This window comes from Anabrus simplex, chromosome 1, assembly GCF_040414725.1.
Source record: "Anabrus simplex isolate iqAnaSimp1 chromosome 1, ASM4041472v1, whole genome shotgun sequence".
Taxonomy (NCBI): Eukaryota; Metazoa; Arthropoda; class Insecta; order Orthoptera; family Tettigoniidae; genus Anabrus; species Anabrus simplex.
This window is the reverse complement of record NC_090265.1, coordinates 253,297,724-253,320,819: the sequence shown is the minus strand read 5'-3', so window position 1 is coordinate 253,320,819 and position 23,096 is coordinate 253,297,724. Positions and strand designations below refer to the sequence as shown.

At 38.4% G+C, this 23,096-nt stretch overlaps 1 protein-coding gene across 1 annotated transcript in view; it reads right to left on the bottom strand.

Annotated features, from left to right (window-relative positions):
* Positions 1 to 23,096, bottom strand: part of ci (cubitus interruptus) — a 1,501,802-nt gene that overhangs the window by 492,952 nt on the left and 985,754 nt on the right. The window contains exon 3 of the mRNA XM_067159248.2: positions 4,801 to 4,966. Coding sequence (XP_067015349.2) covers positions 4,801 to 4,966 — 166 coding nt within the window. The remainder of the gene's footprint in view (positions 1 to 4,800; positions 4,967 to 23,096) is intronic.

Genomic DNA, 23,096 nt, shown 5'->3' with positions numbered 1-23,096 from the left:
ATTTGAAGAGATGCAGCTTATATATTATGTATCTATCGACAGATCGCATATACTGCATGTCTCGTGTTTCACAATACATTTTAAACCTAACTCTTTTCATATTTATGAATGTAAAGCATGGTACGAAGTTATCCTGACCACACATTTTGGTTGATTTATGTCTCCGTAATTTATGCAGCACATGCCCTGGGATCATGGAGGATCATCTTGTCTTCGATTTTCTTGCATGGGCGAATTCATAAGGAATCCTCTAAATAAACATAAGCTACGTTAAAAAATTCTCAACTGATGGTTTCAAATCGAGTGTTCTCTTTTTACACTCCATTCTCTCCAGAGATGCCGCAGAGCTCTTAAATGCTGCGATGGTAATACTCTGCCCTCTAAAGCCAAACCAAACCAAACCCGGACGGCCGTGGCCTACCAAGCAATCGCTGCTCAGATCACGATGTGTTGTGTGGTCGGCAGGAAAAATCCTCTCGGCCGTTATTCTTGGCTTTCTGAACCGGGCAATGCCCTCTAATCTTGAGTATTGTAGGGATGTTGTTTGCAAGTGAATTTACGCACTCCTACAGTATAATGTTTTTCAGGTTCATTTTCCTTTACACCTACCTACAGGAAAATGAACACACCGAAAATTGTTCTGTCTGTCTGTTAGGTCATCAGCACAGAGGCTGGTTGGATCCTCAAATAGCACCACCAAAGGTTATGCGGTTATAAGGAAACCCCCAAAACCAATGGTAGCACCAAAATGAGGCGTACTAGGCAAGATGAGGAGTGAGGTAGTTTGCCATTGCTTTCCTCACTGGGTCAGAAAGTACTATTGCAGCACGACTGACCCTATGAGCAGCACTTTTCATAACACTCAGACGCACTAGTCATGCTCTGAATGTCATTACTCAGCACTACCCATACCCCAGCAACTTCCATATTGTCATAGCCATGGATGTTGACTGGGACTTCGGTGGAAGCTACACTTTACTCTGGCCTGTGCCAAGAGATGGATGCAAAAGTACTGTATCCATCAAGAAATGACAGCAGGCAGAATTGTTCTGATGGACCGCATATTTACATGTGGCTGGGATGCGTGACCAGTCTTACGGAATACAATGGATAGGAAGAGTATTGGGACATACAAAGTTTTAGAGGCAATCCATCGATATGCACTAAATTCTTATCATTACTGATGTTATTTAAGATTGGTTAAATTTGTTTTATTGATACATTTATAAAAATGCTTTGTACTGGTATTTTCACCTGTTTTAAAACTACGAAAATTATGGTTTATCGAGGAAAGATATTGGTTAATGGTACATGTTTTGTTCGGCAATGACACATCCTTCCAGACTTCAAGTGCGCAAGAAATAATGAATAGAGCAACAAAGAAAACATTAACTTATTACATGGAATTAAAAGTATATATTTACGTAATAATGTTGTTTCAAGGGCCAGTCACAGCTCATGGATATACTATGTAGCTATTGTATAAAGTTTGTTTTTATTATAATAATAATTATAATTATTTTCATTTATATCTCGAGGAATTTTACTAAGTAATTTTGGACAACGAACGCTATCAGTCTACCGTACGCTAAATACTGAACAGCAAGATTTTCATACTAATTTCAGTGTTTCGAAAATGACTCATTCAGAAAGTCGGTACAGAAATATTCAATACAATTACATGATGTCTTTTACATTGACGTTTCGTCAGTGAAAATTATAATTATCTATTCAGTATGGCAGCAAACTATGGTATATGAGAAGCAAAAAATACACGGTACATCGATACCATGAAGATTACCAAGTTAGAGAAATATGTTCTTACAATATAACGAAATAAAGTTAAGGATCTTACTGGCTGTACTGTGTTTGAGAATGTTATGTGAAATTTTGTTTATCTGGCTATATCGTCGCTTCACCGGTAAAACGTTGTATCCCACAATACTCTTCCTATCCATTATTCTCCTTAAGACTGGTCACGCCTCCCAGCCACATATGGATTCGCAGTCCATCAGAACAATGTAGTGTTCGTTTTCCTATGTCGACGATTAAACGAAAATGAACCTTACATGCATTGTACATTAGGAGTGCGTAAATACGTAACGCAAACGTGCATTCCTACAGTACCGTACTGTAAGGTTCATTTTCCTTTACACAACGGCATAGGAAAATGAACACAACAAAATTTGTTCTGATGGACTGCATATCCATACGTGGCTGGGAGGCGTGACCAGTCTTAAGGAGAATAATTGATAGGAAGAGCTTTGTGGAATACAACCTTTTACCGGTCGAGCGACGATATGATATTGCTTTGGTCTTGATTTTGTTAGTCTCATCAAATCATGAATCAATTCTACTTCTAGCAATACAAGGCAGTGATATTCGATGTTGTTTCCATCAAGTGTGTATTTATTTCCCTTGTAAGGCTAAGAGACCCGTCAATCTAAGAGCACTTATAGATAAATGAGACCACACTCATCAACAGAAGAGTATAAATTGTTCTTGGGGACAGATTTAAACTCTCTCCTAACTACGTAGCGAACCTAAAAAAAAAAACAAATGCTTGTCTTTAATCCTTGGTTGATCATGTTGTTCCGTAAATATTAAAACAAAAAACAACGATGTATGTGAATTAACAAATGACTATAAACGATAGCATGACCAAAATATAGATACAAACCTAGCATGTGATTACAAACACTAACATTAAATAGTGTTCTCAGAATCGTGTGCTCAATAACAGCGTCTAATCTACTTGTCAATAGGTAGAGCATAGATTTAACAATATGTCAACCTAATCTAATTACGAGCAAAAATTCTCCTAGGGAGAAAATTACTCAAGTTCGCATTATTTTAACCGTAATGTAAATAGCAATGTTAAACTTCCATTTCTATCATAAATCAATTCTCAGTCCTTTCAATTAGGATCCTGTAACCCTAATAACCGTAGATCACCGCGATTCTTACAACATCTGTACAATCTGATATTTTGGCTTCAGAAAATTGGTTTGAACTTCTTTAAAACAAATTAATAAACAGTAGACAAAGACCCTAGAGTGGGAAACCCCAATCTATGCTCGATAAAACGAGAAGACGGAGATGTTACACTTGGACTAGGAAGTGGAAGTAAGTCTATTCTCCTTATCCGACAACTGTACTGGTTCATAATTTTTAGAATTATGTTAGAATTTTCATCAGTCTTCAGTGAAAATGTTAATTTATCATATTTTATAATCATCTAATTACTGTTCAGTTACAGAGCTAAAGGCTTTTATCTATGTTGTTCCGACTGATGAAGTTTTTCCTGTCTGTACGCATAATTTGGTCAACACCTAATTTTACTGCTTTTCTATGATATCTTTCTTCTTCATGAAATAATTGTCTAATATCCTTTATGCATTTCCTTCTTTGTACCGCTTACATTATTTGAGAGAACAGGACTTGCATACCATAAACATATTAATTAGGCTAAGCAGTAGATTTAGAGCTAAATATCGTTCGAGGAAAAACGATACACCTGTATCAACCGTGAACACTCAATGTACAACTGGTTTATAAAATTATTCTACTAGCGGCGAGAAAGTGTTCTCACAATTAATAAATTTAATACGTTATTGGCTTTGTAACAACGATATTGGCCATTTTATCATAAAATTCACGTTATATTTTAGAAACCTTTCTTGCTCGATGGAAAATTTTCATTAGAATTCGAACTTTTGATATTTTATGGTATCCTCATCACGACCTTTAATTCTATACAGATTAATTTATATATTTAAAGATGTTCATTATCATGTTCAACTTCATCTAAAAGTTTTAGTAATCGGTCTCATAAAATAAGCCTAATGCCGAAAAGGCTTTTGCTTATTTACAAATCCTATACATCAGTCAAAAATAATATGACAGTCTGGCAGTATGTGTCTTCATCTTGACTTGTATTTTCTGGTCCTTATAAAAAAGCAAAAACGTATTCCACAAACTAAGAATATTTTGTGGGACATTCTCAATCTAGGAGACCCACATCTTAGATGTACTTGTTAATTCACCACTCAAAATTTTTCACATATGGAGTAATGTCCACAAAATACAATTTTGGTGCAATTATTGTTGGGAATAGTGACTTTTATTAGCAATAAGGAAAATAACAAGCTATCGTTGACAGTTACTGAGGCGACGCAATCACTGTATTTGCGATGACGATCAATGTAAGCCCAATTTTTTACATTTCGAAAATTACAGTTGATACAAATTTCATTCTTCTTTAAGTGTATCAATTTATCTCTATTATGTCTATTTTATTTATTTAAAAATCGTACTCATCTGTATCTGTGTACTGCAAACAAATACGCGGTATCTAAATATATCTCAGTGGGTAAATCAATCCGTATACTTCTACACACCATTTTCAATTAACTGATAAATGATACAGCTAACAGAAAAAATATTAATACGTGAAAATAATACGACAAATTTGACTATAAATCACTTATGTTCATCGTGACTTACACTTCCTTGTCTTTATAAAAACAGAAACTCTTGTTCCACAAATTAAAAATACTTTGTGCAATATTTCCAAACTAAAATGCCATATAAAATGTATACATTTGTTCCCATACTTTTTATGAACTTATTTCATTAATTCGCTGTGTGTATTACGTTGCTGAGAATGGCCACGCAAATATGGCAATTAATGGAATTTTTAGAATAAAATAAAATTTTAAAGAATAATTCCTAAACTTTTGATTATATCACTGACGAAGGCCAAGCAGTAAAAACATGCTGAAGGGCAGTTTGACTCACCCATGACTGCTGCTGACAGGGTGGTGGAAGGCGCCGGTAGGGGTCCCAGGATGCGCCACTCGTCCCGACGCCGGGTCCCAGATGTAGCGTCCTTCATGAGTCCGTTGATCCACCGGCAGGGGCGCATGAAAAGCCGCAAAGGCGGACGGGAATTGAAGTGGTAAACCTGTGGCGGAATGACACACATGATGAAATGACGAGTCCTTCTCTGGCATCTTCACAAACACTTTATAACACTTGAGAAATGTCACCTGTTCCTGCTCGTTTCCATCATGACAAGTCCGCCGTAACACTCAACATACATTCATAATCGTTTATAAACCAACATCCCTGCCGTGTTTAGTTCCATTGTTAACTGGGCTCTAAGCCACCTAGCACACCATCACTAAACGTCATTGCGAATGCCTGCCGAAGACTTTAACCAAGGAAACATAAGTACCAGAAGACTTTCCAACCTTCACGACACACACTAATAAAGCCATCAATCACTTTCGATACTAATCTCGTGAAGCAAGCAAGAGCAGTGAAAACAAAACTCTTTAATTCGTTCCGTTTATAAAATGTTCACGTTTTGCGGGAGGGTTTTCATATTAATAGTTCCAGTCAGCGTGTAGCAGCAGGTATATCCTACCAGCCCGTCCGAGCTGCCCCACACAATAAAGTCATTATTCAATATAAACACGTGTTACTCTCCCCACCACTCCTTCGTTCACTCCCCTCTCTCTCTCGCCTGTGTGCTATGCAATCAGTTCAGCTTCAAGGCAGATTACTTCCAAGGTTAGCCAGCATCTTCTCCTTCTTCGTCTTCTGACCAACACATACAAAAATCGAGAGTTTACTTCAATTAAACAGATCCAGATTTTTCAATTCGGCAAAGTAAAATATATCGTAATTAATTACAATATTAACGTTGAAACTAATTAATCATTTCGACACTGACTTTATTTGCTTATTCGAAGAGATTAAATAATTACTATCCAATGTAAATAAATAGTTGCCACAATTAAGTTCTATTCACAGTTAAATAAAGCTTTCATTTGACGCACAAACGTATGTTACCGGTAGCCTACAGTTTGTTTTTGCTTTCCTTACTCGAGTAAATCTTTTACTTAAAAAAAAAGTAAACGACGGAGAGCAAAGTTGAAATAAGCTGGTGTCGGCTGTTAGTGTAGCAGGCAGCGAATGACAACAATAACAGTTGTCTGGTTGAAATCGGCTCGGCACGGCACGGTACGTTGGCCAGCAGAGTGCGCGCCAGGCGGCTGGCTGGGTCGGGCTGACAGGCCGAGTTTACAACTCAACTAAACATGAAAACTGGCTCGTCCTTACTTGGGCGAGTAATGCCTGACCCCCACCACTAACTTCATTTCCCCTCTCACAACACACTCACTCTCTGTCCTCCTCTTTCTCTTCAACATTGCTCATCCCCCTTTTTCACCAAAAGACCCATCCCAATCTATTCTACGCTCTTGTAGAAGGGCAGGCCTTCTAAACGCCCTCAGGGAGGGTTAGTATTAAAGAGAGAGAGAGTGAAAGAAGGGGCCATGAGGGAGAGGGGTTTACCATAAGCCGAACACCGACTAAAATTCCAGCACACAAACAAGACCTGCTAGATCTGGGGTAGAGGATCTAGAATCTCCTAATCCATTTACTTAATGTCTTTTATGTCATAATTAAGTTGCCTCAAACTAGCTTCACCATGTCTTCTCATTCGCCTCCGTTCTCCTGTTCTATTCCCCTCCACCAACACTAAATGCCTTGCCCTGTAGCTAACCCTGAATAAATTGACAATCTATGGTTCTAATTGACATTAAATCAGATACGAACCTAGTCTGTACGGCGTGATTTAATTTATCTGATCTACAAGAGAAATTAAAATATACAAAGGCATCTATGAGTGACGGATCATTCTTCAGAAACGTTATTTATTTTATATACCGCACATTCAGGGGCTGCCTGGCCGAGGCGGTAAAGGCGTGCTCGGTTCGCCCGGAAGGACGTGGGTTCGAATCCCCGCCAGGAAGTCGTAAAATTTAAGAAACGAGATTTCCACTTCCGGAGGTGCATATGGCCCTGCGGTTCACTCAGACTACACCAAAAATGAGTACCAGGTTAATTCCTAGGGGCAAAGGCGGCCGGGCGAAGAGCTGACCACTCTACCCCCTCACGTGCCAGGGTTAACAATGGTGGAAGCCTTACCTTCCACTCCTCCAAGGGCCTTCATGGCCTGTACGGAGGTGACTTCGTTTTGCTTTACCGTACATTTAGGAATTCATACCCTGTAGCTGTGGGGAACGGCGATCCCGAAGTAACTCGAGTAAAACTTTTCATTTTTCCAGAGAATTTGCGGAGCACATTCTTAAAATTTATTTTCCTCTCCACCACCTCAACTTTTAGAGACGAAGAAATCTTTTCCGTTCCTTGACTGTGAAAGGCGGGTTATTTCCACGTCAGTTTCATATCGAATACGGCGATGTAATTGATTTAACCACCATCCACAGGAATGAGATTCAGATATTATTAATATGACAGTTAGTTGGTTTAAGAAAGGCATGGTCCCATAAAGGATAATCATCGATCACCCCCAGTTAAGCTACCACAACATCGTAAGTTGCAGAGGGTCTTGAGTCTTCTTGTAAATCACATACATGTTACCACCAAAACCTGGGTTGAATTATTCGCTGATAATATCTTCTTATGTTATAATTAAGTTGCCTGAAACTAGCTTCTTCCTGAACCCGTCTCATTCCCCTCTGTGTTACTGTTCTATTCTGTACCACTACCACTTTGCCCTGAAGCTAACTCTTTGTAAATAAATTGCCAATCGTGTGATCATAATAATGTATTTAAATCCGATACGAACCCTGTTTGTAAGACATGTTATGATGTATCCGCTCCACTAGAGACAATAAGTTTACAGCTAACAACACACTTCAAGTTCCACAGCATCGTACGCTAAAGTACAACTTCTTATTCTTTCTTATCTGTTTATCCTCCAGGGTCGGTTTTTCCCTCGGACTCAGTGAGGGATCCCACCTCTACCGCCCCAAGGGCAGTGACCTGGAGCTTCAGACTCTAGGTAGGGGGATAAAACTGGGAAGGATGACCAGTACCTCGTCCGGGTGGCCTCACCTGCTATGCTGATCAGGGGCCTTGCGGGGGATGGGAAGATTGGAAGGGATAGACAAGGAAGAGGGAAGGAAGCCGCCATGCCCTGAAGATAGGTACCATCCCGGCATTTGCCTGGAGGAGAAGTGGGAAACCACGGAAAACCACTTCCAGGATGGCTGAGGTGGGAATTGACCCCACATCTACTCAGTTGACCTCCCGAAGCTGAGTGGACCCCGTTCCAGCCCTCGTACCACTTTTCAAATTTCGTGGCAGAGCCGGGAATCGAACCCGGACCTCCGGGGTTGGCAACTAATCACACTAACCACTACACCACAGAGGCGGACGTAAAGTTCACCAAGTCGTTTATTGTCACAACAAAGTAGTGTCAGAACTCAGAAAAAATATCTTGAATACCGCTATCTTTCCACTTTCTACTTTCCACTAAATATTAGGAAATATCATAATATCCTACATACATTTTAGAGGTTTAGTTTTCTTAATTTATCTTCGGTATTAAAATGTATCATAAGTTTCTCTTATGTCTTCTCTTCCTTGTTAGTATAGTCTATGCTTCTGAAATGTTAAAGGTAATATTGTAATCTCCTAGATATTTAGTTTTATTTTCCTCAGTATGAAAATGTATCTTATGCTCTTCTGTGTATTCTTGTTATCGATTTTTGTATATTAATTGATAGTTTAAGTTACAGTGGCAGTTAGTTACAGCCAAAGGGAACTTTTGTCCTACTGGTAATTTTTAAATAAATATATTTCTATTCTTGAAAACTTTACATATCGATGGCTTACTTCTAGTACTTCGTATGTCCCAATGCTCTTCCTACCCATTATATTCCTTAAGAGTGGTCACGCCTCCCAGCCACATATTTGTATGCAGCCCATCAGAATCACTTTCGTTGTGTTCATTTCCCTATGCTGATGTGTAAAGGAAAATAGACCTTACCATACCGTATTGTAGGGATGTTGTTCGCAAGCGAATTTACGCACTCCTACACTTTAACGTATTTAAGGTGCATTTTCCTTTACACGTCAGCATGAACACAACGAAAACTGTTCTGATGGGCTGCATATCCACATGTGGCTGGGAGACGTGACCAGTCTTAAGGAATATAATGGGTAGGAAGAGCATTGGGACATACGACGTTTTAGAAGTAAGCCATCGATACAACGCTTCTATAAGTATGGGGTCATTTTCCAGGAACAAAATTTATTTTATGTACTCTACCTTCACTAGAACTCAGTAGCTGTAGCTACGCACATAATTCTATACGAAGGTGCCATTCTGCTTTTGTAATGAACTAGCTGATGTACCCGTGCTTCGCTACGGAATTCTGAGAGAGACTGTCTTTGTGGTTTTCCCAACTGAAGTCAACCTAGATCATTACAAAGACGCCAGCACGAATGTAGCGATTAAAGGCAATTTTATCATATAAAATACTCGATCAAATGAAAAATCGCACATTTTCTCACTTTTAATGAACAATACTACGCTGCCGATCTAACAGTCCAAAGTTCCAGTGCTGGAATGACCAGAAAGAACACAGCCGCGAACACTCCTCTGTCATTATTCCGTTAAATGAGCACACTGCTGATTCTAATCAGTGTCTCAGAGTAGGGATTGAATAGCTGGAATGCTGTGAGTACCAGTAGTATCAGAAAAATTATGAACCAGAGGAAAGGAATGGCAAACTACAATTGTTGATCCATTTTATGAGCTTCTATATTGTAGTCCTTCACAGTTAGTTTTCTTCCGACTCTGTGATATTAGAGCATCTCATAAAATTATTTATAGGGTACACTGTGGGGACTTTGCACACCTATTTACATTAAAATCTGTTAATCCATTTTATCGTGACTCGGCGCTGATATGGACTTAGCAACAAAATTACAAATTCATGAATATCTCTGTTATCATAGACGCTACGGTAAAAATGTATGAGACATAAATGATAGGAAATTTAATACTATATAACTTTAGTTATGTAGTATTTATGGATAGGATCACTAATAACATAAATATTTGAGAAGACAGACAGACAGACAGACAGACAGACAGACAGACAGACAGACAGACAGACAGACAGATATGGCGGAAAATTAAAAAGTGCATTTCCTTGTTGCTGTGGACACGACCGATACAGAAATACAATTATTTTTAAATTCTGAGCAATGTACAAACAAAACTCTTTTTTATATATGTATATACTAGCTGATGTACCCGTGCTTTGCTACGGAATTCTACATTGTATACGGAATTCTGGGTTACGTAGTGTATTGGATAGCTCCACCTGCCTTTTCACATCCTCAGAAAGACTGCCTTAGTGGTTTTTCCGACTGAAATCGACATAGGTCATTACAATGACGCCATTAAGAATGTCGCGATTAAAAGCAATGCTATCATATGAAACACTCGATCAAATGAAAAACCACACATTTCTCACTTTTAACGAACAAGTAGTACGCTGCTGATCTAACAGTCCAAAGTTCCAGAGCTGGAATGACTAGGCCGCAGACAGCCGTGAATCGTGAACACTCTTTTTTTCTTTTTTCTTTTTTTGTGGTGGGGATACCCGATGAGTTGGGAAATCTCAATTCACTACACTGGCGGGGGGAAAATATCTGACTTGCAGATGAATTTTTCCTCCAAGCCAGAGGAGAAACCCCCTCTTGGCTGCTAATTTGGAATAAAATGAATGTAGAATTTAATGAAAGTGAAGAGGAAGAAACTTTTCTTAAGAAACGGCTCATTTCAGGGTTAAATTTTGAGTTATTTATCGAATTGTGGTGCTAGAATTTGGAATAGGCCGAAATTGTAATTCTAGACCAGGTCATAAGTAGGGATCAAATAGCTGGAATACTATGATAAACCAGCGTGTTACGTAAAAGCAGTATCAGAAAATGTATGAACCAGAGGAATGGTATGCTAGAGTAGGAAGTTTTCTAACCCCCTGCTTTTTCCCGTGAGTATTCAGGCAGGCTGTTATACTCGGTACGCAGCAGTAATCCCATCTATCGGAGATGAGTGGCAGCATAAGAGACAAAGAATATCACAAAAACAATGGTCAACGTAATGTTATTGTTGATCAATTTTGTGACATTTCAATACTGTAGGCCTTCTCATTTAGTTTTCTTCCGACTCTCATATACCACTCTTATCATAGTCGGTACGGTAAAACTGTATAAAATATAAATGATCCGAAATTGTATTCCCCATAAATTCTGTTATGTAGTACAGTACTTTTCAATAGTACCAATAACATAGGTATTTAAGAATAAAATTTTAGGAGCCTTCCCCTAAACTAACATTTCATCGTGGGTGAATAAAATTGTGTATAGCTTAGACCAGTGGTTCCCAACCTTTTGTGGCCCATCGCCCCTTTTTGGAAGTTGACTAACACCTATCGCCCCCTTTTCATTTTCATTGTATACCTAATTTTAATTTGAAGTAAAGTGTAAATAATAAAGCAGTTTTATTATTTTAAACAATTTAATACCGTATATAAAAACAACCAAAGCAGTTTTATCCGGTCACTAAATGAAATAGAAAAATTAAAATGTACTTTTTACAGATATTTTTAAGAACAAAGAAGTGAAGTAATTAACTAAGATCATTGACGTACATTTAAGAAACAAGAGTACATGTTTTCATTTTCAAACTGGAATCTGGAAAAATTGAGAAAGTTGACAGTTAAAATTTTAAAAAATAAATGAAAGTTTGAAAACTTGGTTATTGTTTTATTTTACCCTTTCAATGGCTGCCTTGTGCTTGGTGGATTTCACTTAAAGCTTGAATATCCGGCTTTATGTTCGTCAAGTTCAGGAACAAGTCTCCTTTGAGGCAAATGTCCAACTTATTTCTTTGTTTTGTGCGGGGCTGGACACCAACACTCGTTGCTCTCCGGAACCAGCGAAGAGGTTCCATTTCAGGACTGACAGCGCGGGGCCGTGACACGTAAGGAGAGTGTGCAAGGCGAGGGGTTTCATGAGAAGCAGGGAAAACAAAGCCCAGGAATTGCTGGCAACTGGACCAGCGATAGACAAGAGTTACATCGAGCAGTTCCGAAATTAGCCGAAGCATTGTCAAAGCGCGCGGTTAAAATTTGCCGTATGTGGTAGGTTTTGAAGGGATTTTAATTTGGCAATTTTGCCATTCTGATGTAATTAACTGTAATGAGGCCAGAGTATTTTGTTTCAAAATGAAGGGAAATTGGATCAGCTTAAAGTAATTGCACCTCATATTCTCTGTCTTCAATTCTTCATGGTTTTGGTAACTTCTTCGAGCTGAAGCTGTGTCTCTGCAAAGCAAAGTCGCGTTTCTAATCAAGCAATGTCACTATTTTACATCTGTGTAAATAACAAGTAACAATAATAATCTGAACACATTATTTTCCACAGCAGTGAACCTCCAGACGTTTTATCCACGCACCGCCACTGGTTGATGTGTAAAGGAAAATATACCTTACCATACATTATTGTAGGGATGTTGTTTGCAAGCGAATTTACGCACTCCTATATATATATATTTAAGGATCCTTTTTCTTTTTACGTAACCATAGGGAAATGAACACGAAATCAAACGACCACTCACCTTTCTACGTAGATCAATTTCTTGGTCAGATGTTCGGCAATATTGATGTGAACTCCACTTCGTCCGTTCTTGTCATCATTGTAGAACAGTTTGAAGCCCCATCCAATGTTTATAATAACAATAATAATAATAATAATAATAATAATGTTATTTGTTTTACGTCCAACTAACTACTCTTTTACGGTTTTCGGAGACGCCGAGGTGCCGGAATTTAGTCCCGCAGGAGTTATTTTACGTGCCAGTAAATCTACCGACAAGAGGCTGACGTATTTGAGCACCTTCAAATACCACCGGACTGAGCCAGGATCGAACCTGCCAAGTTGGGGTCAGAAGGCCAACGCCTTAACCGTCTGAGCCACTCAGCCCGGCCCAATGTTTATAGGCTTGGCTTCCGTCCATTTGGTCTCTTCCACACAAGCAATTTCGACATGAACTCGTTACAAAACCTCTGCCTCTACAGATGTCTCTCCAGTCAGAGTTCCCATGTTCAAACTTACAATGCTCAATGTCTGGGTCTTATTCCACTGGACCTTCTTCTTCTTCCTCCTCACTTTATGAAAAGGCAACCTAATCTGTGCTTCACCTTTGCAGGGAGGTGATAGCTTCCAGGTAGCTTCATGCACTACCTTTGTCATCGAGACCTGGGCACCCAAACATGTCTGGCTAGCTTTTGATGATACTTCTAACTCTTAGCCGACTTTTACGACACACAGAGATTACTTCAGGTCTATTCTACCCCCGAAACTGCAGGGGCATTTCAGTAAATCAATGCCAATTTGAATTCTTAACTAGTCTTAACTATTAACTGTTAACTACTATTAACTATTAGTGTTGTTCAGTTGAAACATGAACTGAAGTCCAGAAACATATACTAGATATATTGGACAACGTACACTACATCAAAACGAAAATATCGACGGTGCGCGGGCAATACCTCGTACCCCACAATGTTCTTCCTATCCATTATCCTCCTTATGACTGGTCACGCCTCCCAGCCACGCATGGATATGCAGTCCATCAGAACAACGTTCACTGCATTCAGTTTCCTATGCTAATGTAGGAGTGCGTAAATACTTAATGAACATATACATTCCTATAATGCGGTACAATAAAATGCATTTTCCTTTGCATATAGGACGCTAATTATTGTTTTAACAACTCTCCCACAGCACCAGGAACCGCTTGTTTGGTCGTGAAACGCTTACTCTTCGGCAGACGAAAGATATGACGGTCGCAATGGGAGAGATCTTGGTTGTAAAATGACTGACCTATAGGATCCCACTGAAAACAATGCCGTGTCCATTGTTGCGTTGGCAGAGTGTTAACGTCCGTTACCATGGAGCACCAGCGCACTTCGTGACGGTTTTCGTGTACACAAACTGAATCATGCCACGTTGTATTCGTTTGGACGTAACCGTTAAACACGAATGTTGCTTCAGCTTGTTCCTCTAACTAGCAAACGCCCGTCTCGCACTGATCACGTTATGGGTTGTTACTACAAACACCAAACCATGCACTTCTGTCACCTCTTGGCTTTCCCGACAGTTATTTATACGCTGCCAGATCTGTTCATGTTTCAATTGAACAACCCTTATTCCAATGGGATAATTGATTTGTGCTAATGGTCAGTTTTGACCATTTGTCCGTACTTGAGTTGCGGGTAAACATCTGCGAACGGAATATACGAGCTAGAACTGAACGCACTGTCATCCATTTACAAATTCAACAGTTGAAAGGAAGAATGATGGAGATGTACTTTTGGGATGATGTGCCTCGATTAATCTGAAGTAGATAATTCTTTGCGGACGACTTTATGTCAAGTCAACCATCGGAAATGTGACAATTTTCGGACCATTTGCTAGACAGTTACATAGAAGATAATGTAGTTTCCCCACCAAACCCATTAGCTTTCCTAACGTTACAAAACAACTAATGCTTTCGAGGCTTTCACTCTCAGTTCAACGTGTTTTGAGCACAAATATAATTACCCCCCCCCCCCCAAGAAACATTCAAGAAGAATTATAAAAATGAAGTAATTATTTCGACACAACCACTAAGTGAACAAATATATGGAAACGTAACCAGAACGCAGTACATTGCTAGTCGTAAACCTAGACGGTCTAAGTACATCTCCATGCATAAATCGGCACATAGATTTTCATTTTCAGTGTTTGTAACCACATTGCGCAATTCATGAACACATTTTCATTCAATTTACGCACAATTCGTAATGTGTTACCTTAAAAGTTTTCACTCAACTCGGATACAGATTCCGAATACAACGCGGAAATTCGGCATCTCAAGTTTAAATTAGGAAACTTGTTTGTAGAACGAGTTTTAAAACAAACTTAATGAAATTATGGATTGCACTGTTGGACAAAAATTTATTTTTATTTTTATTTTTCGTTTTCTTTTTCTTTTTCTTTTTGTTTTTCTTTTTTTATTATTTTTTATTTTTATTTTTATTTTTATTTTTATTTTTATTTTTATTATTACTTTTATTTTATTTCTATTTTTATTTTTATTTTTATTTTTATTTTTATTTTTATTTTTATTTTACTTTTTCTTTTACTTTTTATTTTTGTTTTTGTTTTTGTTTTTATTTTTATTTTTATTTTTATTTTTATTTTTATTTTTATTTTTATTTTTATTTTTATTTTTATTTTTATTTTTATTTTTATTTTTATTTTATTTTTATTTTTATTTTTATTTTTATTTTTATTTTTATTTTTATTTTTATTTTTATTTTTGTTTTTATTTATTTTTATTTTTATTTTTTCCCCTTTTAAGATTCCGACTCCTGTTAAAAGATTTTCAGGCTTGCACTGATAACCTCTACCAATTTAGATGCGTTAATCGTATTAAACATAATTACAGATGTTCTGAGGTGGTAAAAAGGCAATTGTCACCATCATTTCCTCTGTTGATTTACCATTGTTATTAGCACATTTGTTTTCGCGCCATGTTAGAAATATTGCACGTTTCTCTTGATGTGAATAATTAAGTTGAGAGTGCTCGATTATTACAGCTCATCTCCACTTCCTGTCACTAAACTATTTTTAATGAACGTAGCCATCGCCTGCGGTGCCTCATCAAGGGACGTGACTCCCATTGGGCCCACGATTTCGGTCACCTCCAGACTCATCTTCCTGATTAAAAAGACCTCTTGCTCTCATGGTTCTCTGATTGTTAATGACACACCTTGTTGCCAGTGGGACGTGAGTGATAAAAACGTCCTCCTAATATAAGTAGGCAATACAGAAATATTTCTCAAGCTTGGGAAGAGCAAACTGAACCGAATACAGGTTCCTGTGACAACTGATAAACCAATATTTTTTATTTATTTAAAATAATTATTAAGAGTGTTCTAGATTAAGACTGATTAGTGTAAGAATGGCAGTATATCCCTCATTTTTCCGGGGTTAATCAGAACATATTATCTTATCTTTAAACTAAAACATTTTACATCATTTTTCATTTGACAATTAATAGAGATTTCATGTTTGTAAACTCTAATAACTACAAACCGACGCGTTTAAATTGCAAGCTTTGAAATGAATATGTGTCTCTTATCATTACAACTTGTTTGTTGAAGTCACACATCTTGTCTTGCATTAGTGTCCATAGAATAACATTATTGCAAATTCTCAATCAACATAACCAGATTGCTTAATACAGGTACTTTAGGATCAGTCACTGTACAGTGTACACTGTTTCTAGTTACAAACCATGAAAGTGCGGTCGATCGAACAGCTATAAAATGATTCTATTATTCTCATGGGTACATTGATACTAACGACAGCAAGTTGGACGTGGATAATAAACAGGATTGTGCCAGGAAGGTATTATAAATGTGTAAACTCTGAGACGGATAAGTGAGGAAAATGACCAGTTTATTTTTCTGTAACGTATCTAGTTAAATACATAAATAAATAAGTTAGGTGGGAAACGGATCGTGGATTCAAGTGTTCAAAGAAAAATGGGGCAAAAGGGTTCAGAAAATGGAGGTCGCCTAGCGAAGGCAGTAAAAGCATATTCGGTTCAACTGGAAGAACATGGATTTGATTCCTCATCAGGAGAGAGGAAAACTTTAAAACAAGACTTTCCAATTATGGAGAGTCTCATGGATCTGTGTTTTGCACAGTCTGGGTAAGAAATGAGTACCAGATTGTCCTGGAACGGGGTCGAGTAGCTCAGACTTTAGAGCATTGAACTTCTGAGCTCAAGTTGATGGGAGCTCTGTTCCATGGTGTTTTGAGGTGCTCAGTAGCCAGTGCTCTACCGCCTGAGCTACTTAGACCGATTTATGTTTGTAAGGTAGGGGGACCAAATTCCGTCCCCGCACCTAATTTCGTCCCCCAAGGGATTTGCAGTTTACACTGTTGGTAACGAATGTTTAGCTGCGCCCACACGCGTAGCCTCATCCCCTTGTCTTGTTGTGAGAGTTGGTTGTGTGCACCACGTTTAGTTTCCGTGTACAAAGAGGATTCATTTTTCATGCTGAGCTGAGTTAGGGCAGCATTCAAATTAAGGAGCTCTTATTCCTAGAGTGAGCATTGACGTGTGTATGCAATACTGGACTGAATTTCAGTCATGTAATTCCTGGCGTGTAATCGCTACAGTGAGGTGGTTGGCGTGAGTTACTGTAGCGGCCATTATATTAAATCAGGGAATGTTCGTAATTTCGTTCCCGTTCATTTCATTTGTTATTTATGAGGTTTATTATTATTATTTTCAAATGGGAAAACGTAAACATTGAGATAAGGAGGCTATGAAAAAGGCTATTGAGGCAGTGAGGGACAAGATAATGGGTTAGAAACGTGCAAATAAAGCGTTTAACATCCCGCGAGCAACGCTGAAAGACTATGTTAAAAATGAAACTTATTTCGTAAATGGCCTTCAAGTAATTCATGAAGTCTTTGGTAAGGTTAGAAAGGAATAATATATTTAAAAAATTATAGTTTTCATAAATTTGGTGGGGGGTAGTAGTTTAGTTTTTGTATTATTTAGGTTTATGACAAATATTGACTACCTTACGTTATAAGTTTCACTGGAATTCGCCCATAAGTGGAGAATATATCCGGTAATATGTATCGTCGTTGCCGGGACAAAACTTCCTATGTGATAATATTTTTGGAGTTATACTGACCCGCAGCACATACATTATGAAGAGCGAGAATGCCTTGACAATAATCACACAATATTGCACCTTAGATGACAGAACCTTACCGGCCAAAGTTCTAAGCTAAAATATTTCACATAGGAGGTTTTGTCCCGGCAGCGACGATATACAAATTTCTAACCTTGTCCATAATATTCGTGAATTTCTACAAGTCCAGATCTGCTGAGAGGACGAAATGTGGACCCCTACCTTATTACTAATTGAAATTTAGAACTATAGAACTCTCATCAAAAGAGGGTTTTTCAAAGATGTGCTAAATACATGGCGCTTTTACATGTTGTTATTAGTAGTCTGTGTCCGACTCGTTGGCTGAACGGTCAGCGTACTGGCCTTCGGTTCAGAGGGTTCCGGGCTTGATTCCCGGCCGGTTCGGGGATTTTAACCTTAATTGGTTAATTCCAATGACACGGGTCTGGGCGTATTTGTTGTCTTCATCATCATTTCACCCTCATCACGACGCGCAGGTCGCCTACGGGGGTCAAATATTAAGACCTGCACCTGGCGAGCCGAACCCGTTCTGGGATATCCCGCCACTAAAAGCCATACGACATTTCATTTCAGTAGTCTGTGTTTGATTCTGTGGAGTGGGTCAGGGAATTACTTCACTGCTTTGAGAAATAAGCCACTATATAAAATCAAATCATTGAATGCTGTGAACTGGCTGCATCTCTAAAAAAAACTTTCGTAACTTGATAAGAAAGTAAATGCTTTAACTATTTCCTATAGGATTTCCTTTTAAAATCATTTAAAAAAATACGATGTCTTCTTCTCAAGGACTACTTTCTTCTGAATTAATCACCGCAAACTGCAGATTACAAGCTGAACTTGGTATTCGATGACCCTACGATAAGAGTAAGAGTATCTCAGATCAACAAGGTATATCGTCACTCCTATGCCAAAACCACGAATGTGACAATGCTCTTCCAATCCATTATCTCCTTTAAGACTGGTCACACCTCCCAGTCACATGTTGATATACAGTCCTTCAGAACAATATTGTCGTTGAGTTCATTTTCCTATGCGCGTGTGTAAAGGAGAATGAACCTTAAATACATCATACTCTAGGGGTGGGTAAATATGCTATGCAAATATACAGTACATTCCTACAGTACGGTACAGTAAGGTTCATTATCTTTTATACAATAGCATAGGAAAATTAATTCAACGAATATGTTCTGATGGACTCTATATCAATATGTAGTTGGAAGGCGTGATCAGTCTTCAGGAAAATAATGGATAGGAAGAGCATTGTTACATTCGTGGTTTTGGCGTAGGGGCGACGGTATACTATTTTCCGGTAGACATTTGAATGCCGTTCTCTTCCACTCGACACATTTATTTACATCGATCTTTTAAAATTTTATTTTAGTGTGTGGTATATTTATGGTCCCCATGACATACTAAGTGTCTCTCATATTGTGCCCATCACATTTTTGCTAATTTCTTCATTGTGTGTGCTGCTACATCAAGTTCAAGTGGCTCCATGACAGCCAAATTAAACACATTAAGAAACTGCGCTTTGTTGGACAAACGATTGTAAATAAATAATGCCTGACAGTGGAGCTTGAAGGAATGTGAGAGACATGACAATAAATAAGCTTAGAATATGAAGTAAATTACTTGCCTACTGAGAGACTGGGTTATATCGTCGTTACCCCTCGAAATACCGCTATGTGACAATGTAAGTGGAGAAATACTGACTCGCAGCACATGTATCAGTTAGATCAAAAATTCGTTGACACAGTCCATGCATTACTGAGCCTTTCTGATTCTAAGCTGAAACAATATCACATAGCGGTTTTTTTAGGCGCAACGACGATACGCAACTTCAGTACACTTTCGGTAAATCATCTTGAATACCATATAATTCTTTGCATATTCCAAATTCTTTCATCTATTATGCTCTGCAGGGCTCTACTTCTAAACTGACAGTTTGCAAAACACGTTAGCATCACATTACGTATGTTGCCAGCGCTCTGCTGCTGCAATACGACTGCGGCATACAGCCCTCGTAGAATGTAATACCGTATTCAGAAAAGCTAATGAATTACGAATGAAAACAAATTCATAAAATCTTCAAAGAATCTGCATGCACTTACTGCCAAAATCCGATGCTAAAACGAGAATACATTATTAAGAATAAAATAACAAATTACTTACAGGTAATGGTTGGCATAGGAAGGAGGTTACGATGTACAAGGAGAACACTCCCCTAATCATAGAGTCACATTTTTTCCGCTTCTTCTTCCCTGACTGTACTGAGACGGACTGTCCGGCTCCATGGCTAAATGGTCAGCATGCTAACCTTTGGTTACAGGGTTCACGGGTTTGATTTCCGGCAGGGTCGGGGATTTTAACCAAAATTAGTTAATTTCGCTGACACGGGGGCTGGGTGTATGTGTCGTCTTCATCATCATTATTTCATCCTTCCCGTGCAGGTCGCCTACGGGCATCAAATAAAAAGACCTGCATCTGGCGAGTCGAACTTGTCCTCGGCCACTCCCGGCACTCAGACGAACTGTACACTAACCATGACACGGGTATAAATAAAACTACAACTACACACTGAACTATTAAACTCATAAAAACTATAGGTTATTTTACCAACTTATGCTATGCTAAACTGTGGCATACTGTACTGTACTAAATAGATATACTGTAGAATAGAACCATACCGGATATCATAAACACCAAGCCAGATAGCTTAACCACTTGGTGAATGTACACAATACAGTGTACAACAAGGTTTCGAGATCACGCTTAACCGAAATAAATCCATACGAATAGCAACTTGGGATTGGCTGGAAGGCTGTGTTTCCACGCACAACCACCATATAGACCGAAAACGTCAAATTAGAAGCTATGATTTTCATACTATACATAGTTAAACATAGTTATATGAAAAATGATCTAATTTTCAAGTTCTTTATAAATACCACAGTATTCTAAAATATATTTACAGATATGTCTGTGCTTATTTCAATAAGGTTTTAAATCACTGATTATGTATACGTCAGATTTAAAATCAATAAGCTGCTATTATTGTGGTCCTTCTCTAGAGTTTGGTAACATTGATTGGTCTAAACTCTTCGAGATTCCGAAGGTGATAGAGATCAAATGCAGAGTTAAGGAAGGTTATCTACAATATGTACAAAACTTCAACTGAAGTGATAAGAATAATAGGATATGAAATCCTGGGGCAGAGTAGAATTTACTTGCTCCTTCCATATTTTTTACTTTCAGGCAGTAAAGGAGTTCAAAGAGAAATTTTGAATAGGAATTACATTCCAAGGACAGTAAACCATAGTTGTAAGATTTGCAGATGTTATTGTTATCCGAATAGGCAAGAAAAGACTACAACATGAAAATATCTAATGAAATTCTGTCGAAAGAGATCAGGTGATGCGGGATATATCAAATACAGAAAATAAATCTTGAAATACTACAAAGAGTACTATATTTTTGGTACTGGGTTAATTAATGACTGCTGAAGGAAAAAAAAAAAAGTGCAAATTCAAACCGGGTAAGGAGGACTTCTCCTAACAAAAGACATTTGCTCATTTCAAACACACGGCTAGTCGTTTGTGTTGCCATATAAAAGAACACTTAGAGGATAAAATTTCTGCACCTCAGCTTCTCCAAAAACCATTAAAAAAGGCAGTTAATGAGAAGAAGAACTAGTAACATTATATTACTCCAATAGTTTGCACATGCGTTGTAGCCATACGTTAATCGATTCTGGTCGTGATTATCGTTTTAAAAGCAAATGCAGTATTTGTTTCTTCTTGACAAGTGGAAGCGGTTTGGGTCATGTAGCTGTTAGCTTGCATTCGGTAGATGGTGGTTTCAAATCCCATCGTTGGCATCTCTGAAGATGGTTTTCTATGACCTCACTTTATCGCATCGAGCAAATGCTAGAGCTATATTTTAATTAAAGCCACGGCCACTTCCTTCCCAATTTTAGCCCTTTCCCTCCTTGCGTCGTCGAAAACTTTCCATGTGTTAGTACGACTTTAAACCACTAGGAAAAATGGATTAAGGACGGAAAGTTTAAGGAAATGAGATTAGGAACGTGACAGAGTAATCAAAGATTGATCAGATCCGAAAAGACAGAGCTCCTAGTCAAGCAAACGGGTACTTATTGTGGTCTCTTGTGCTGACCATGGAATCTCAGTCAGTGGATTTAGAATTCATGGAGCGTGTATTGCAAAGATCTCCTTGAAGAAATTTAGTTTTTCACCTTCTTCTCACACTGTTGCTCATGACTTCTTCCGGAGCGAACATTCCGATAAACCACAAGCCTTGAGGATATCTAATCCCGCCAGATTGATACCTCAAAGTAACGGCGTGTTCTTTCAACGAGAATGTCAGTGGTTGGTACAACGCCTTCCTAAAACCACAAGCTCAGCTCACGCCTAATGGGATAATTAAGCCTACAAATCCCGTTCAATATTATTCGTATTTTTAATGACGTTGTCCCTCTGATGATTTCATTGTTTCCGGCTATAACGATGAGTAAGGAGGGGCCAAGCACTGGTCAGTCAGCTATCCCAGGTACACTGAATTCCCAGAAATAAACATTTCTAAGAACCAAGTACAGAATAAGCTTGGGCATCCTTTTGTCAGATCCCCATGGATTTTATCGAATGAGCTACAATAGCACTACATAGGGAACAGTTTGCTAGACCATCGAGCTCGATAGCTGCAGTCGCTTAAGTGCGGCCAGTATCCAGTAATCGGGAGATAGTGGGTTCGAGCCCCACTGTCGATAGCCCTGAAGATGGTTTTCCGTGGTTTCCCATTTTCACACCAGGCAAATGCCGGGGCTGTACCTTAATTAAGGCCACGGCCGCTTCCTTCCACTTCCTGGGCCATTCCTGTCCCATCGTCGCCATAAGACATATCTGTGTCGGTGCGACGTAAAGCAAATAGCAGTTTGCTAGACCAGTAACTATTTCTACAAATTCGATTAATTCACTTGTCATCCGATCTTAGTACTGAGGAAATTTTCGGAAGATTTCTTGGCATTAGCCTGTAAGATCAGTTCGCATGCTCATTTTGCAACTTCCACTCGTAGGTTCAGAACGATGCTAAAGATACCTTTCGCCTCTGCTGATTCATTTGAAAAGTTTCCTGTCGATTCTAAAAAATCTAGACAACCTACAATACTGAAATAATAAAATAAAAGGCAGAATGCTGTATCGAAAATTTCTCAGCATTTCAGAAAGATAGAAAAGAAAAGAAACAAATAAATTAATTAATAAGGATCGAAAGAAAACTCATTCACGCTTCGGATGTTAAGAAAAAATCATGTTTCTTTTGTGTCCTCATTTTAACCGAAATCTGAAAACTAACTATGAATGTTGGGTCCCTGACCCCATTAAAGCAATTTTATTTTGC